Source organism: Heterodontus francisci, chromosome 8 (assembly GCF_036365525.1).
Source record: "Heterodontus francisci isolate sHetFra1 chromosome 8, sHetFra1.hap1, whole genome shotgun sequence".
Lineage (NCBI taxonomy): Eukaryota > Metazoa > Chordata > Chondrichthyes > Heterodontiformes > Heterodontidae > Heterodontus > Heterodontus francisci.
Window position 1 is genome coordinate 43,642,755 of NC_090378.1, and position 18,327 is coordinate 43,661,081.

The 18,327-nt window shown below is 44.1% G+C and overlaps 1 protein-coding gene across 6 annotated transcripts in view; it reads left to right on the plus strand.

Moving 5' to 3' along the window:
- The window catches only part of mutyh (mutY DNA glycosylase), a 42,670-nt gene that overhangs the window by 4,437 nt on the left and 19,906 nt on the right, over positions 1 to 18,327 (plus strand). For 4 of the 6 annotated variants that reach the window (XM_068037042.1, XM_068037040.1, XM_068037044.1 and 1 more), the window contains 7 exons: positions 9,633 to 9,752; positions 12,938 to 13,071; positions 13,188 to 13,227; positions 14,098 to 14,171; positions 14,269 to 14,310; positions 16,721 to 16,801; positions 17,277 to 17,390. In XM_068037042.1, the coding sequence (XP_067893143.1) occupies positions 9,641 to 9,752; positions 12,938 to 13,071; positions 13,188 to 13,227; positions 14,098 to 14,171; positions 14,269 to 14,310; positions 16,721 to 16,801; positions 17,277 to 17,390 (597 nt within the window). In that variant the 5' untranslated portion in view covers positions 9,633 to 9,640. The remainder of the gene's footprint in view (positions 1 to 9,632; positions 9,753 to 12,937; positions 13,072 to 13,187; positions 13,228 to 14,097; positions 14,172 to 14,268; positions 14,311 to 16,720; positions 16,802 to 17,276; positions 17,391 to 18,327) is intronic. The other 2 variants (XM_068037043.1, XM_068037045.1) reach the window with 1 other exon arrangement.

Below are 18,327 nucleotides of genomic sequence, written 5' to 3' on the forward strand. Positions count from 1 at the left end.
CCTCAATGATGGGGGAGCCCAGCACATCAGTGCGCAAGATAAGGCTGAAGCGTTTGCAACAATCTTCAGCCAGAAGTGCCGAGTTGATGATCCATCTCGGCCTCCTCCTGAATTCCCCAGCATCACAGATGCCAGACTTTAGCGACTGAAGACCTGTGCTCCAGAACTTGCCGTGCCCCTAGCCAAGCTGTTCCAGTACAGCTACAACACTGGCATCTACCCGGCAATGTGGAAAATTGCCCAGGTATGTCCAATACACAAAAAGCAGGACAAGTCCAACCCGGCCAATTACCGCCCCATCAGCCTACTCTCAATCATCAGTAAAGTGATGGAAGGTGTCATCAACAGTGCCATGAAGCGGCACTTGCTTAGCAATAACCTGCTGAGCGACGCTCAGTTTGGGTTCCGCCAGGGCCACTCAGCTCCTGACCTCATTACAGCTTTGGTTCAAGCATGGACAAAAGAACTGAACTCAAGAGGCGAGGTGAGAGTGACTGCCCTTGACATCAAGGCAGCATTTGACCGAGTATGGCATCAAGGAGCCCGAGCAAAACTAAGGTCAATGGGAATCGGGGGAAAACCTCCGCTGGTTGGAGTCATACCTAGCACAAAGGAAGATGGTTGTGGTTGTTGGGGGTCAATCATCTGAGCTCCAGGACATCATTGCAGGAGTTCCTCAGGGTAGTGTCCTAGGCCCAACCATCTTCAGCTGCTTCATCAATGACCTTCCTTCAATCATAAGGTCAGAAGTGGGGATGTTCGCTGATGATTGCACAATGTTCAGCACCATTTGTGAATCCTCAGATACTGAAGCAGTCCATGTAGAAATGCAGCAAGACCTGGACAATATCCAGGCTTGGGCTGATAAGTGGCAAGTAACATTTGTGCCACACAAGTGCCAGGCAATGACCATCTCCAACAAGAGAGAATCTAACCATCTCCCCTTGACATTCAATGGCATTACGATCGCTGAAACCCCCACTATGAACATCCTAGGGGTTACCATTGACCAGAAACTGAACTGGAGTAGCCATATAAATACCGTGGCTACAAGAGCAGGTCAGAGGCTAGGAATCCTGCGGCGAGTAACTCACCTCTTGACTCCCCAAAGCCTGTCCACCATCTATAAGGCACAAGTCAGGATGTGATGGAATTCTCTCCACTTGCCTGGATGGGTGCAGCTCCAACAACACTCAAGAAGCTCGACACCATCCAGGACAAAGCAACCCACTTGATTGGCACCCCATCTATAAACATTCACTCCCTCCACCACTGAAGTACAGTGGCAGCAGTGTGTACCATCTACAAGTTGCACTGCAGCAATGCACCAAGGCTCCTTAGACAGCACCTTCCAAACCCGCGACCTCTACCAACTAGAAGGACAAGGGCAGTAAATACATGGGAACACCACCACCTGCAAGTTCCCCTCCAAGTCACACACCATCCTGACTTGGAACTATATCGCCGTTACTTCACTGTCGCTGGGTCATTATCCTGGAACTTCCTTCCTAACAGCACTGTGGGTGTACCTACCTCACATGGACTGCAGCGGTTCAGGAAGGCAGCTCACCACCACCTTCTCAAGGGCAATTAGGGATGGGCAATAAATGGTGGCCTGGCCAGCGACACCCACATCTCATGAATGAATTAAAAAAAAATCCATGCTGATAAGATTTTAGGATGTTACGTTCTTCTACACCAGCCATGGGAAATTATAGGTTCTAATATTTTAGAGGAAGCTGAAGCGAGTGAGATCGGTCTATTGTTGGCGGGGAGTCATGGGTTACCTTTTTTAAAGATGGGGCAGATGTAAGCATTATTTTTGGGTGAAGTTGTGGTTTATCCACTGCCAGGGTTTATTATTTGGCTCTGAAGGTATGTTGCGCAGCAGGTAGACCCAGGTATAATTTTAATGTTGGGTGATGCAAACATTTAATAATTTCACACGTTGTTTATGTATCCTTAAACACGAGAAAACCCTATTGGATTGTGCTTTGTATTGTAAAGTGAGAACAAAAATCCAGACACTAAGATTTCAATAACGGTAACCTCCTGAAATATTTTTTCTTGTTTCGTCTGAACAGGATAATTAGGATTTAGATCTTTTCAAAACTGGTTTCTGTTTGGAGAGCATTTTAAACTGCACGATAATGGGGTAAACTATTCTTGGTTATGGCCTGTTTGATAATGGAGACAGAGATGAAGAAGAAAAAATGTGCTTATGACAGATGTCAGGTAGATAATACAATGGAGAACCAACTGAATATAGAAGGTTCAGAGGGGAAGTGAAAAAGCAAATAAGAGAAGCAAAGATAGAGTCTGAAAAGAGACTGGCAGCTAACATAGAAGGGAATCCCAAAATCTTCTCCAGGCGTATAAATAGTGAAAAGGTGGAGTGGGGCCGATTCGGGACGAAAGAGGGATTTACGCATGCAGGTGGGGGAATAGCTGAGGTATTAAATGAATACTTTGCATCTGTCTTTACCAAGGAAGAAGATGCTACCCAGGCCACAGTGAAAGAGGAAGTAATTAATACTAGAAGGATTTAAAATTGATTAAGAGGTATTGGATAGGCTGTCATAGAGAGATACAGCACTGAAATAGGCCCTGCGGCCCACTGAGTCTGTGCCGACCAACAGCCACCCATTTATACTAATCCTACATTAACCCCATATTGCATACCACATCCCCACCTTCCCTCAATTCTCCTACCACCTACCTACACTAAGGGCAATTTACAATGGTCAATTTACCTATCAACCTGCAAGTCTTTGGCTGCAGGAGGAAACCGGAGCACCCAGCGGAAACCCACGCGTTCACAGGGAGAACTTGCAAACTCCGCACAGGCAGTACCCAGAACCGAACCCGGGTCGCTGGAGCTGTGAGGCTGCGGTGCTAACCACTGCGCCGCCCAAGTATAGACTTAAAGTTCATAAAGCAGTAGGGCTGGATGAAATGCAGCCAAGGATGCTGAAGGAAGTGAGAATGGATATTGCAGAGGCACTGGCCATAATTTTCTGGTCTTACTTAGACTCAGGTGGTGCCAGAGAACTGGAGAATTGTTACACCCTTGTTCAAAAAAAGGATGTAAAGAAAAGCCCAGCAACTACAGGCCAGTCAGTTTAACTTTGGTGGTGGGGAAACTTCTAGAAACAATAAATTGGGACCAAATTAATAGTTACATGGACAAATGTGAGTTAATTAAGGAAAGCCAGCACAGATTCATTAAGGGAAAATCATGTTTAACTAACTGGAGTTTTGGAAGAGGTAACAGAGAGGGTTGATGAGGGCAATGTTGTTAATGTGGTGTACATGGACTACCAAAAGGCATTTGATACAGTGACGCACAACAGATTTGTGAGCAAAGGTATAGCTCATGGAATAAAAGGGACGGTAGCAACATAGATAGGAATTTGGCTGAGAGACAGGAAACAGAGAGTAGTGGTTAACGGATGTTCTTCCTCTGGAGGAAGGTTTGTAGTGGAGTTCCACAGGGATCAGTGATGGGACCATTGCTCTTCCTGTATATATTAATGAATTGACCTTGGTGTACAGGGTGCAATTTCAAAATTTGTGGATGATACAAAACTTGGAACAATTTTGAACTGTGAGGAAGATGGTGTAGAACTTCAAAAGGACATAGACAAGTTGGTGTAATGGGCAGACAGGTGGCACATGAAGTTCAACGCAGAGAAACATGAAGTGATTCAATTTGGTAGGAAGAACATGGAGAGACAATATAACATAAAGGGTACAACTCTAAAGGGGATGCAAGAGCAGAGGGACCTGGGAGCATTAGTCATTGAAGGTGGTAGTGCAGGTTAAGAGAGTGGTTAATAAAGCATACAGTAGCTTGGCTTTATTAATAGGGGCATAGAGTAGAAGAGCAAGGAGGTTATGTTGAACTTGTATAAGATACTAGTTTGACCTAAGCTTGAATATTACGTCCAGTTCTGGGTGCCACACTTTAGGAAAGATGTGATGGCATTGGAGAGAGTACAGAAAAGATTCACAAGAATGGTACCAGGGATGAGGAACTTCAGGTATGAAGACAGATTGGAGAAGTTAGGACTGTTTTCCTTGGAGAAGAGAAGGCTGAGAGGTGATTTGATAGGGGTATTTAAAATCTGAGGGGTCTGGACAGAGTGGATAGGGAAAAACTGTTCCCACTCGTGAAAGGATCGGGAATGAGAGATTTAAAGTGATTGGCAAAAGAAGCTAAAGCGATATGAAGAAAAAAGCTTTTTCACACAAGTGGTTAGGATCTGAAACGTACTGCCTGAGAACATGGTGGAGGCAGGTTCAATCGAGGCATTCAAAAGGGAATTAGACTGCTATTTGAAAAGGAAGAATGTGCAGGGTTATGGGGAGAAGCTGGGGGAATGGCATTAGGTGAATTGCTCATTCGGAGAGGTGGTGCAGACACAATGGGCCGAATGGCCTCCTTCTGCACTGTAACAATTCTGTGATTATGGAGAGAGAAGTTCATGGTCATGAATTAAGAGCATCACAGAAAAGTCATTTGTGAAAATGGGACTTTTCTTACAGCTGCTTGCGTATTGGCATCTATACTTTAAATAAATTGAACTGGGAAAGGCAATCCTAAAATGTATTGTGAAATTAATAGCACAAATATGGAGAGAGTTAGAACCATATACATTCAAAGCACAGAAAAAAGCCATTCCACTCCTTGTATCTCTGCCAGGTCTTTGCTAACATAATTGCGTTACCCTGTCGACTTGAATCTTTATTGGTTTTAAATATTTAGCCACCATCCCTTAAAGATACAACTACTTCCTGTGGCATATTATTCTGTGCTCCAACAACCCTCTGTGTGAAGAAATTTCTGCTAACACTTCTCCTCACCTGTTAAATAAATGCTGCTATGCACAAGTATATGCATTGTTTTTTATAATTTCATATGCACATTTTAAAAAAATCCTCTGATTAAAAATTACGAGCTACTCAGGAAGCATTTTAATGCTCATTGGATTACAGGAAAAAAAACTTGCATTTACATTCACACCTTCAAGATATTCAGAATCACTTCACAGTTACAAGTTACAAGTTAATCCCTTTTTTGTTTCGGAGGACCGGGGACTGCTGGGTAGGGGAAAACTATTTATTTGGGCAGTGGCAGTACCCGAGACACTACATGTGTAGTGTCTCCCACCCACCCTCCTCCTCTAACCAAAAAAAAGGACTCTAGGGTGTTGATAAGGTAAGCTTTTTATTTAAAACTTCAGTCCGTCGGATTGCTAAGCGAACAAGTTTTGACTTTTTTTTTCGTTTGGTTTTTCAGTAGATTTATTGGGAATCTAGAATAGTGGGAATGGAGGTAAAGGCAGTTGTATGTTCCTCCTGCAGAATGTGGGAGGTAGGGGTCGCCAAGAGTGTCCCTGCTGACTGCATCTGCGGGAAGTGCACCCAACTCCAGCTCCTCGCAGACCGCGTTAGGGAACTGGAGCTGGAGCTGGATGAACTTCGGATCATTCGGGAGGCGGAGGGGATTATTGACAGGAGTTATAGGGAGGCAGTCACACCTCAGGTAAAAGAAGTAGGTAGATGGGTTACCGTCAGGGGAAGGAAAGGGAACCAGCAGGCAGTGCAGGGATCCCCTGTGGCCGTTTCCCTCAACAACAGGTATACCGTTTTGGATACTGTTGGGGGGGACGACTTACCAGGGGTAAGCAATGGGGTGCAGGTCTCTGGCACAGAGTCTGTCCCTGTTGCTCAGAAGGGAAAAGGGAAGAGGAGCAGAGCATTAGTCATTGGGGACTCCATAGTTAGGGGAACAGATAGGAGGTTCTGTGGGAACGAGAGAGACTCACGGTTGGTGTGTTGCCTCCCAGGTGCCAGGGTACGTGATGTCTCCGATCGTGTTTTTGGGATCCTTAAGGGGGAGGGGGAGCACCCCCAAGTCGTGGTCCACATAGGCACCAACGACATAGGTAGGAAGAGAGATGGGGATTTAAGGCAGAAATTCAGGGAGCTAGGGTGGAAGCTTAGAGCGAGAACAACCAGAGTTGTTATCTCTGGGTTGTTGCCTGTGCCACGTGCTAGCGAAGAGAGGAATAGGGAGAGAGAGGAGTTGAACACGTGGCTGCAGGGATGGTGTAGGAGGGAGGGTTTTGGTTTCCTGGATAATTGGGGCTCTTTCTGGGGTAGGTGGGACCTCTACAAACAGGATGGTCTTCACCTGAACCAGAGGGGTACCAATATCCTGGGGGGGAGATTTGTTAGTGCTCTTCGGGGGGGTTTAAACTAAATCAGCAGGGGAATGGGAACCTAAATTGCAGTGCCAGTGTACAGGCTGTTGAGAGTAGTGAGGTAGGGGATAAGGTTACAGGGACGCAAGAGGGCACTGGCAAGCAAGAACTTGGTTTAAAGTGTGTCTACTTCAACGCCAGGAGCATCCGGAATAAGGTGGGTGAGCTTGCAGCATGGGTTGGTACCTGGGATCCTGATGTTGTGGCCATTTCGGAGACATGGGTAGAGCAGGGGCAGGAATGGATGTTGCAGGTTCCGGGATTTAGATGTTTCAGAAAGAACAGAGAAGAGGGTAAAAGAGGGGGGGGTGTGGCATTGTTAATCAAGGAAAGTATTACAGCGGCAGAAAGGACGTTTGAGGACTCGTCTACTGAGGTAGTCTGGGCCGAGGTTAGAAACAGGAGAGGAGAGGTCACCCTGTTGGGAGTTTTCTATAGACCTCCGAATAGTTCCAGAGATGTAGAGGAAAGGATAGCGAAGATGATTCTCGACAGGAGCGAGAGTAACAGGGTAGTGGTTATGGGGGACTTTAACTTTCCAAATATTGACTGGAAATACTATAGTTCGAGTACTTTAGATGGGTCTGTTTTTGTCCAGTGTGTGCAGGAGGGTTTTCTGACACAGTATGTGGACAGGCCAACCAGGGGCGATGCCACATTGGATTTGGTACTGGGTAATGAACCCGGCCAGGTGTTTGATTTAGATGTAGGTGAGCACTTTGGCGATAGTGATCACAATTCGGTTAGGTTTACCTTAGCGATGGGCAGGGACAGGTATATACCGCAGGGCAAGAATTATAGCTGGGGGAAAGGAAATTATGACGCGATTAGGCAAGATTTAGGATGTGTAGGATGGGGAAGGAAACTGCAGGGGATGGGCACAAACGAAATGTGAAGCTTATTCAAGGAGCAGCTAATGCGTGTCCTTGATAAGTATGTACCTGTCAGGCAGGGAGGAAGTTGTCGAGCAAGGGAGCCGTGGTTTACTCAAGAAGTTGAAGCGCTTGTCAAGAGGAAGAGGGCGGCTTATGTTAGGATGAGACGTGAAGGCTCAGTTAGGGCGCTTGAGAGTTACAAGCTAGCCAGGAAGGATCTAAAGGGAGGGCTAAGAAGAGCAAGGAGAGGACACGAGAAGTCATTGGCGGATAGGATCAAAGAAAACCCTAAGGCTTTCTATAGGTATATCAGGAATAAACGAATGATAAGAGTTAGAACAGGGCCAATCAAGGATAGTAGTGGGAAGTTGTGTGCGGAATCAGAGGAGATAGGGGAAGCGTTAAATGAATATTTTTCGTCAGTATTTACAGTAGAGAAAGAAAATGTTGCCGAGGAGATTACTGAGATACAGCCTACTAGGCTAGATGGGATTGAGATTCACAAGGAGGAGGTGTTAGCAATTTTGGAAAGAGTGAAAATAGATAAGTCCCCTGGGCCAGATGGGATTTATCCTAGGATTCTCTGGGAAGCCAGGGAGGAGATTGCAGAGCCGTTGTGGTTGATCTTTAAGTCGTCATTGTCGACAGGAGTAGTGCCGGAGGACTGGAGGATAGCAAATGTTGTCCCCTTGTTCAAGAAGGGGAGTAGAGACAGCCCTGGTAATTATAGACCTGTGAGCCTTACTTCGGTTGTGGGTAAAATGTTGGAAAAGGTTATAAGAGACAGGATTTATAATCATCTTGAAAAGAATAAGTTCATTTGCGATAGTCAGCACGGTTTTGTGAAAGGTAGGTCGTGCCTCACAAACCTTATTGAGTTTTTCGAGAAGGTGACCAAACAGGTGGATGAGGGTAAAGCCGTGGATGTGGTGTATATGGATTTCAGTAAGGCGTTTGATAAGGTTCCCCACGGTAGGCTATTGCAGAAAATACGCAAGTATGGGGTTGAAGGTGATTTAGAGCTTTGGATCAGAAATTGGCTAGCTGAAAGAAGACAGAGGGTGGTGGTTGATGGCAAATGTTCATCCTGGAGTTTAGTTACTAGTGGTGTACCGCAAGGTTCTGTTTTGGGGCCACTGCTGTTTGTCATTTTTATAAACGACCTGGATGAGGGTGTAGAAGGGTGGGTTAGTAAATTTGCGGATGACACGAAGGTCGGTGGAGTTGTGGATAGTGTCGAAGGGTGTTGTAGGGTACAGAGGGACATAGATAGGCTGCAGAGCTGGGCTGAGAGATGGCAAATGGAGTTTAATGCGGAGAAGTGTGAGGTGATTCACTTTGGAAGGAGTAACAGCAATGCAGAGTACTGGGCTAATGGGAAGATTCTTGGTAGTGTAGATGAGCAGAGAGATCTTGGTATCCAGGTACATAAATCCCTGAAAGTTGCTACCCAGGTTAATAGGGCTGTTAAGAAGGCATATGGTGTGTTAGCCTTTATTAGTAGGGGGATCGAGTTTCAGAGCCACGGGGTCATGATGCAGCTGTACAAAACTCTGGTGAGGCCGCACCTGGAGTATTGCGTGCAGTTCTGGTCACCGCATTATAGGAAGGATGTCGAAGCTTTCGAAAGGGTGCAGAGGAGATTTACTAGGATGTTGCCTGGTATGGAAGGAAGGTCTTACGAGGAAAGGCTGAGGGACTTGGGGTTGTTTTCGTTAGAGAGAAGGAGGAGGAGAGGTGACTTAATAGAGACATACAAGATAATCAGAGGGTTAGATAGGGTGGATAGTGAGAGTCTTTTTCCTCGGATGAGGATGGCAAACACGAGGGGACATAGCTTTAAGTTGAGGGGTGAAAGATATAGGACAGATGTCAGAGGTAGTTTCTTTACGCAGAGAGTAGTAGGGGCGTGGAATGCCCTGCCTGCAACAGTAGTAGACTCGCCAACTTTAAGGGCATTTAAGTGGTCATTGGATAGACATATGGATGTAAATGGAATAGTGTAGGTCAGATGATCGGCGCAACATCGAGGGCCGAAGGGCCTGTACTGCGCTGTAATATTCTAATTCTAATTCTAAAAAGATAATAAAGTACTTTTGTAATGTAGACAAGTGTTGCCTGTGATTTTGTGCTCAAATCTCGAGAGGGTCTTGAACGCTCTACCTTCATGACACAGAGGTGGGTTTGTTACCACTGAGCCGAGGCTGCCATCTTTAATGCGCACTACTTTTCACTTCCATAGAACTGAATGCAAAGCTGGTTTCTGTATTTTTGGGCTAGTTTTGATACATATAGATAATTGGTAGAATCCATGAAATGCTTCTCTGCAAATGTTCTGCTGGAATTGGTAGTGACCTTTTCATTCTTCTCTTCTGTCAGAATCATGTTAATTTAAGGAGGTGCAGGGAAAATACATTACATACAAATATTTGCTCTTATGCTGCATGTTTCCTTTATCACTGAGCTACATTATGGAATTTATCTCCAGAGAATAGAATGAGCAAGTTGAGAGCCACAGTGATGGGCAGAAAAACATCATTAAAAAGAAAGGAAAATGTGAAAGATTCTCCACAAAGGAAGAGGTTATGTCACAAACAGATCAAAGAAGGTGGGTAGTAAAGTTTAAAATTGTTAACAATTTTACAGTCTTTATTTACTGATTCTAGTTGAACTGATTTTTGTAGTTTTCTGAAATTTATGTGCTTTCTCTTTTTTTTTTGTGAGAGCTGGTTTGGTGTTTCCTTGCGTGTTTATGAAGGTGATGGATTCAGTGCAGTCTCAGGTCAGGTATAATGTGGGAATAGAGCACCTTCACTCTTCATGGAACCATTTCCATTTCTCAGCCCAGTCATTCTAATGGGTTTGAAGGATGTTGCTAATTTTAAATTAGACTCTGGGGAGTTCCGTGATGTGGACCTACACTCTCACTGGGATCTCTGTTATTGCTGCCCATGCTCATTTCATGCAATACATCCAGCCATCAAAAAGAACAATGGCCGGAATTTTACAAGCCCTTTGGAGATGGAGTGGGAGGCAGTGGGTGGCGGTAAAATGGCATTGGAAGGTGTCAGGAAGGAAGCCTGACGTGTTTCCGCTGTCAAGGGATATTCCAGGGGCGAGAAAAGTATAGCTTGGCTGCCTGCTGACTGGAGGTGAATGACCAATTAAGGTAATTAATTGGCCTATTGGAGCCATTTTACCGGTATCGACATTGCTCCTGTTGTTTGGGGAGACCACGAGCTACATCAAGGCGGCCTTCCAGCGGCTTCCCGGGATGTGGGGGTGGGGGCGTCCTTTCCTGAGTGTGGATGTCCCATGGAAGGGCCCATCGGTGTCGATAACTGCCTTGGCAGCCCCGACATCACCACTGGAGGGGTCACCTGTCCAATCACTGAGGCCTGCCTGCTTGCCTCTGGCACATGAAGATATTTTATGCTGGACCTTTGAGGGCGCCTCAATATGGAGGTGCGCTCTCTTTCTCCTTGCAGCCTCAGCAGCAGCCACCTCTATCAGTGGCCCTGCTGAGGCTGCAGAGCTGTCGGCCCTCTGATTGGGTCGGCAGTTGGGAGACACAGGTCCCCAACCTTAATGGGGCAGCAGTCCTGGCAGTGGCCTCTTAATTGGCTGCTGCTGGTAAAATTACCGCCGTGGTCCCACTGTTCACACGCGTGGGCTTGGGACCCACATTGAGTCCCAACATCGGGACTTGTGGCTTGCCAATAAAATCCTGGCCACATTTCACATGACAGGATTAAAAGCCAGGTCCCAGAGTGACACCATTGTTCTCTTGCATGACACGACCCAGAAATGCACAGATTTGTGTTCTCTTTTAGCACATTAGTGTTTCTAAATGTATTACTAGCAGTCAGAAAATGCTGGGCTGGGAACTGCTTGGATATGTCCTGTGCCATAGCTGTCCAGTTGTGGAATAACTTTGTATTTTTGAATAAGGGATGGGCAAATTGGGATTGTGCCAGAGGAGGCAATGTCGTGGCCAACAGGACAAGAATGGGGCAGACTGTGTTTGGTGACATTTAAAATTGGAGGGAGGAGAATGTGAGCGATGGCTGGTTGAGCAGGTTTGCAAGGCCCTGTCACTGAACTAGTAATCCAGAGGCGCAGGCTAATGCCCTGGGGGCACCGGTTCACATACGAACATATGAATTAGGAGCAGGAGTAGGCCACTCGACCCCTCAAGCCTGCTCTGCCATTCAATAAGTTAATGGCTGAACTGATTACTCCACATTTCCACCTACCCCCGATAACCTTCCACCCCCTTGCTTATCAAGAATCTATCTACCTCTGCCTTAAAAATATTCAAAGACTCTGCTTCCACTGCCTTTTGAGGAAGAGAATTCCAAAGACTCACGACCCTCTGAGAGAAAAAATTTCTCCTCATCTCTGTCTTAAATGGGTGACCCCTTATTTTTAAACAGTAACCCCTAGTTCGAGATTCTCCCACAAAGGGAAACATCCTTTCCACATCCACCCTGTCAAGATCCCTCAGTCATCTCTTACTCTTCTAAATTCCAGCAGATACAAGCCTAGCCTGTCCAGCCTTTCCTCATAAGACAGGCCACCCATTCCAGGTATTAGTCTAGTAAACCTTCTCTGTACTGCCTCCAACACATTTACATCCTTCCTTAAATAAAGAGACCAGCACTGTACACAGTACTCCAGATGTGGTCTCACCAATGCGCTGTATAGCTGAAGGATAACCTCTCTACTTTTATATTCAATTCCCCTCGCGATAAACGATAACATTCTATTAGCTTTCCTAATTATGTGCTGTACCTGCATACTAACCTTTTGCATTTCATGCACTAGGACACCCAGATCCCTCTACATCTCAGAGCTCTGCAATCTCTCACCATTTAGATAATATGCTTCTTTTTTATTCTTCCGGCCAAAGTGGACAATTTCACACTTGCCCACCATGGCAGCTGGTGGAATGTAAATTCAATCAATTAATAAAAAAACTTTAGAATAGACAGCTAGTCTCAGTAATGGTGCCATGAAATTATCATCGATTGTTGTAAAATCCCATCTGGTTCACTACTATCCTTTAGGGAAGGAAATCTGCCGTCCTTACCTGGTCTGACCTACATGTGACTCCAGACCCACAGCAATACGGTTGATTCTGAACTGCCCTCTGAAATGGCCTAGCAAGCCACTCAGTTGTCAAGGCAATTAGGGATGGGCAAAGGGCAGTTAGGGATGGGCAACAAATGCTGGCCGTGCCAGCGACACCCACATCCCATGAAAGAATGAAAAAAAGTGAGGAGGAGGGTGAAAGAGGGTGTTACATCTGCAATGAAACAAGGCAGTTCAATGGCTATTTCTTGCACATCGTGAGACTGTTTAAAGACAAAAATCTGGAAAATAGTGCAAAACGTAGGACTCAAGGGTGCAGTGGTGACTGGATACTGCTCGCCAAGCAGATACTTCTTGGTCTCATGACTGTAACAGGCACTGAAATTAATAGCTTGTTCAAGGAATAAACATTGTAGTCTGCTTAGTAACCAATCAAGTCTTGTTTGTTTGAAACTCATTCATTTGGTTTAAAACTTGATGAAAAGTATCTTATTATGTATTTTGATTTTGGGGGAAAATGACACTCCATATATTTGAATGGAATTGCAACCAATCTGACTATGTCACTCCCAATATCCCCTGACATTAAAATTGTGTTTACCTTCAATACATAACGCAAGTGGTTGTGGGCTGCAATTCTTTGTATATCTATAATAACTGCCCAGTGTCTGATATTTGTTGTCTTTATTTCCTTTACAGAGTTACCAAGGATTGTATCTGTCAAGGAAATTGGCTACCATTCTTTCAAGGATCTCACTGAAATCCATTCCATTCGGATGAACCTGCTCTCCTGGTATGATAAAAGCAAACGGGAGTTACCTTGGAGGAGAATGGTACTATCTGAGTGTCCAAATTTCATTGACCCCCTCTCCCCCTAAATTGTTTGAAGATAATTAAACGAAGGTTTGTTGCTCCGGAGTGTTTAATTAGTGCAACATTTTATTTCTAGGCTGTGACGGAGTCTGATTTGAACAAAAGGGCTTACGCAGGTATTGTGAACTCTATTTTTGTTATTATTTTCTACTGCTTCCCGTTTTTTTTGTTTTTTGTTCTTATGTTTCCTTTCTCTGACCAAGAAGGCAGGCTGGTGACCTGCTTCAAGGCTTCTGTCGATGTTAATGTTTTAACAGCATTAAGAAAGTGTCTTCTTAGTTGCAGCATTTGGTATTTGCTAAGACTCCCCCAATAGCCAGCTTTGATTAAATCCTTGTAATAAAGGCAATTCCGAATTCCATTGCCCATAATGACACAATACAGGTTCGCTGTTTATGGTCCAGCTCCTCTGCCAGGTGCTGAGGTTGCCAGTCATTGCCATGCTTTGTCCTTTGCCTGGGAAGGTATGAGAGTTGCACATTTTTCCCTGCCCGCTGTATTTAATAATCAGCCACCAGGAGATGTACTTTGTGACCCTCCTTTCACTATAAATACAAAAGTTTATTCATTAAATTGTTCTCGATGTTCTCCCTTTTACAGGTCCCCTTCTACAGCCTCTGCTGCAAGGCACTGCCAATGATGTTCTGGCTTTTAGAAAGTGTGTGAGAGCTGCTTAATTTTGCTCTCCATGGGGAAAGTAGCTGGCTTCCTGACAGCAGCTGTCCCAATAACACTACTGAGATCCTAGGCACCACTGGGGTTTTCTTCACATCATCTCTGGGTCTGTTATAGGCTAATTAATTGATGGATTTGCTATTGATTTGTAGTCAACAACTCCATTATCACTGTATCATGCGATTACCAGGTCAAAAGTGAACTTGATGAACTGTGCTTTTTTTTTTGATTTAGCAACTGCTATGTTTCAGTATATCTTTTTATGAAAGTGTTCTGATGTTTTAAAATCTTAGCCTTATCCTTCTTCACAGTTTGGGTGTCTGAGATCATGCTGCAGCAAACACAGGTTGCCACTGTGATCAACTACTATAACAAATGGATGCAGGTTAAAAAAAATCTTCTCATTGGCCTCATTCAAAGAATAGCTTTGGTTGTTGCAAGCAGCATAAATTTTAATATCCTGTCATTGCTTTCACTTTCAGAGATGGCCGACCTTGCAGGATCTTGCTAAAGCTACCCTTGAGGTAAAAGGTGCTTTAGTCATCTGTTTGTATTAATGTCCATGAATTTGATGGAATTTTTAAAGAATAATTAAATGTAAAAATGCTGTGAATTGAGAGATTTTTCCGAAGGCAGCTTTAATTCACAGAATCACAGAATTTTTATAGCGCAGAAGGAGGCCATTTGGCCCATTGTGTCCACACTGGCTCTCCAAATGAGCAATTCACCTAATACCATTGCCCTGCCCTTTCCCTGTAACCCTGCACATTCTTCCTTTTCAGATAACAGTCTAATTCCCTTGCTTGAACCTGCCTCCACCACACTCTAAGGCAGTGCATTCCAGACCTTAACCACTCGCTGCATGAATTCTTTCTTCTTCATGCTGCTTTTGCTTCTTTTGCCAATCATTTTAAATCTGTGCCCTCTTGTTCTCGATCCTTTCACGAGTGGGAACAGTTTCTCTCTATCCACTTTGTCCAGGCCCCTCATGATTTTGAATACTTCTATCAAAACTCTTCTCAGCCTTCTCTTCTCCAAGGAAAATAGTCCTAACTTCTCCAATCTGTTTTCATAACTGAACTTCCTCATCCCTGGAACCATTCTCGTGAATCTTTTCTGTACTCTCTCCAACGCCTTCACACCTTTCCTAAAGTGCGGCACCCAAAACTGGGCACAATATTCCAGCTGAGGTCGAACTAGTGTCTTTTACAAGTTCAACATAACTTCCTTGCTGTTGTACTCTATGCTCCTATTAATAAAGCCTAGGATACTGTATGCCTTATTAACTGCTCTCTCAACCTGTCCTGCCACCTTCAATGACTAGTGCACATATACCCCCAGGTCCCTCTGCTCCTGCACCCCCTTTAGAGTTTTATGTGATATTGTCTATCCATGTTCTTCCTACCAAACTGAATCACTCTGCATTGAACTTCATCTGCCACTTGTCTGCCTGTTCCACCAACTTGTCTATGTCCTTTTGAATTCTACACTATCCTTCTCACAATTGTTCCAAGTTTTGTATCATCTGCAAATTTTGAAATTGTGCCCTGTACACCAAAGTTTAGGTTATTAATATATATCAGGAAGATCAAGGGTCCCAACACTGACCCCGGGGAGCTCCACTACAAACCTTCCTCCAGCCCTAAAAACATTCATTAACCACTACTCTCTGTTTCCTGTCTCTCAGCTAATTTTGTATCCATGTTGCTACTATCCCTTTTATTCCATGAGCTATAACTTTGCTCACAAGTCTGTTGTGCAGCACTGTATCAGATGCCTTTTGGAAGTCCATGTTCACCACATCAACAGCATTGCCCTCATCAACCCTCTCTGTTGCCTTTTCAAAGACTCCAGCAAATCAGTTAAACATGGTTTTCCCTTAATGAAACGGTGCTGGCTGTCCTTAATTAACCCGCATTTGTCCATGTAATTATTAATTTGGTCTCGAATTATTGTTTCTAGACGTTTCCCCACCACCAAGGTTAAACTGACTGGCCTGTAGTTGCTGGGCTTATCTTTACTTCCTTTTTTGAACAAGGCTGTAACATTTGCAATTTTCCTGTCCTCTGGCATTACCCCTGAGTCTAAGGAAAACTGGAAAATTATGGCCAGTGCCTCCGCAATTTCCACTCTCACTTCCCTTAGTACCCTTAGATGCATCTCATCCAGCCCTGGTGCTTTATCAACTTTAGACAGCCTATCTAATACCTCCTCATCAATTTTAAATCCTTCTAGTGTATTAATTACCTCCTATTTCACTGCGGCCTGGGTAGCATCTTCTTCTTTGGTAAAGACAAATGCAAAGTATTCAGTTAATAGCTCAGCTGTTGCCCCTGCCTCCATGCGTAAACCCCCCATTTGGTCCCTAATCGGCCCTACTCCACCTTTAACCACCCTTTTACTATTTATATTTATATTTTTCTCTCTTTTTTTTCATTCTTTCATGGGATGTGGACGTCTCTGGTAAGGCCAGCATTTGTTGCCCATCCTAATTGGCCTAGACAGCTGAGTGGCTTGCTAGACCATTTCCAAGAAAACCTCTTTAAACAAAGTAAAACTCAAAGGGTAGAAATTTATCTCCAGTGGTGGCGCAAAAAGGGCGGTGTTGGATTGGCTGCCCGTTCTACTCAGCGTCTACTATTTAATTCCATTGACTGTAGTGGAACTCAATATTAGGCCCTGTGTATAATGGGCGGCCGATCCGACACCACCCGTTTTGGCATTACTGCTCGAGACAACTTTCTACCCCAGAGTCTCTTATGAAATGATCAAACATGACTCATCTCCGAATCATCAATCATCTACAGAGGAAAAGTGTTAATCTGGAGTTAATTTAATAATCTGGCCCTGCAGGCATCATCACTAAAATTCAAGTCATTCTTTTAATATATTTACTCTGGTACTTTTATTGTCTCCTTAATGCTGTTCTTGCAGGAAGTTAATGAAATGTGGTCAGGACTTGGATATTATTCCAGAGGCAGAAGATTGCATGAAGGAGCACAAAAGGTATCAGAGGTATCCTTGCACAACTGGCTCAGTTGATATCCTTTACGTGTGTGCTTTTATTTTGGAAAAAAATGTCGGTGATTTATAAATATATTTCAAAATATTAAAAATATTCAGGCAGTGCACTGTGGTATGTGTAATAGAGTTTGGTCGCTGCTTTGCCACAGAACGGTAGGAGTCCAGGTTATGCTCACAATTCTCTGTGTACTGAGTTCCTAATCACAGTCATGCTGCTGTGAAAGCACCATGCAGAGGCCATGCATGTCCTTGCAAGAAGATGGGGAAAATCAAAGAGTTGTTTTTGTCCATTCTGCACCAGTGTGTGAGCAGATTCAGAGCAGTGTTGCAGGAGAGGTCTGAATGACACCTATCCCATTCTTTGAACCAGGGACGGTGTCGACTACCAAGAAATGCTAGAAAGAGGAAAAGACTTTATTAAAATCCTCTAGTTATGCAATCTTTAAATGCTTGTCCCTCCTCATAGGTTTTATCAGAGTTCAAAGGTGAGATGCCAAAGAATGCAGAGGAGCTACAAAAGCTGCTGCCTGGGGTTGGGAGATACACAGCTTCTGCTATTGCCTCCATCACATTTGGACAGGTGAGGAAACCACATATCAGGGCCCTTCTCTCTAATTGCATTCTAATTTCTCATATTTGCTGTCACTTATATCCACATTATTAAGCCCTCTTATTGGGGGAAACTGGACTTTATGGTGCAAACTACTCACATGGTAAGTAACTGATTTGTCATATTTTAATAATTGAGGGCTCAGGCGTTGAGCACTACTTGACCATCAAGTACTCATCAGCAAAATCCAATTCCATTTTAAACTTTAACAGAAGTAAATGCACTATAGCATTGTGTTGATTGTCACCGTCCAGGAACATCATAAATACAAGCCAGTCTTTCACCCTCTGGACTCAAAAATGAAGCTTTGCCATGTACATCTTTCCAAGCAAGAGTAAGAGGAGGATTGAAAAGGAGGAATGAAAAGAGAAGCAAGAGAGTTAACATTTTTAGGCATAGCTAAACCCAGTAATGTTGCAGAGGTGCTTGCTTGTACTTCAAGAAAGAAGTGCTGTAATTTATATAGCGCTTTTCATGACCACTGGATGTCCCAAAACACTTTATAGCCAATAAAATACTTTTAAAGTGTAGTCACTGTTGTAATGTAGGAAACACGGCAGCCAATTTGCGCAGAGCAAGCTCCCACAAAGCAGTGTGTTAATGACTAGTGTGTTTGCCTTTGCTCCATGACCTTTTGGTCAGCTATTCTGTGGCCTTGTCCAATCTACACTTTCTCCTTCGTTATCTCTTGCCCCACCCCGCTTTACTTGCTTATAACCTGTGGCATTTCTAATATTTGCCAGTTCCGAAGGAGGGTCTCTGACACGAAACATTAACTCTGCTTCTCTCTCCACAGACGCTGCCAGACCTGCTGAGTATTTCCAGCATTTCTAGTTTTTATTTCAGATTTCCAGCATCTGCAGTATTTTGCTTTTATTTTAGTGTTAATGACCAGTTGTTTTTGTGA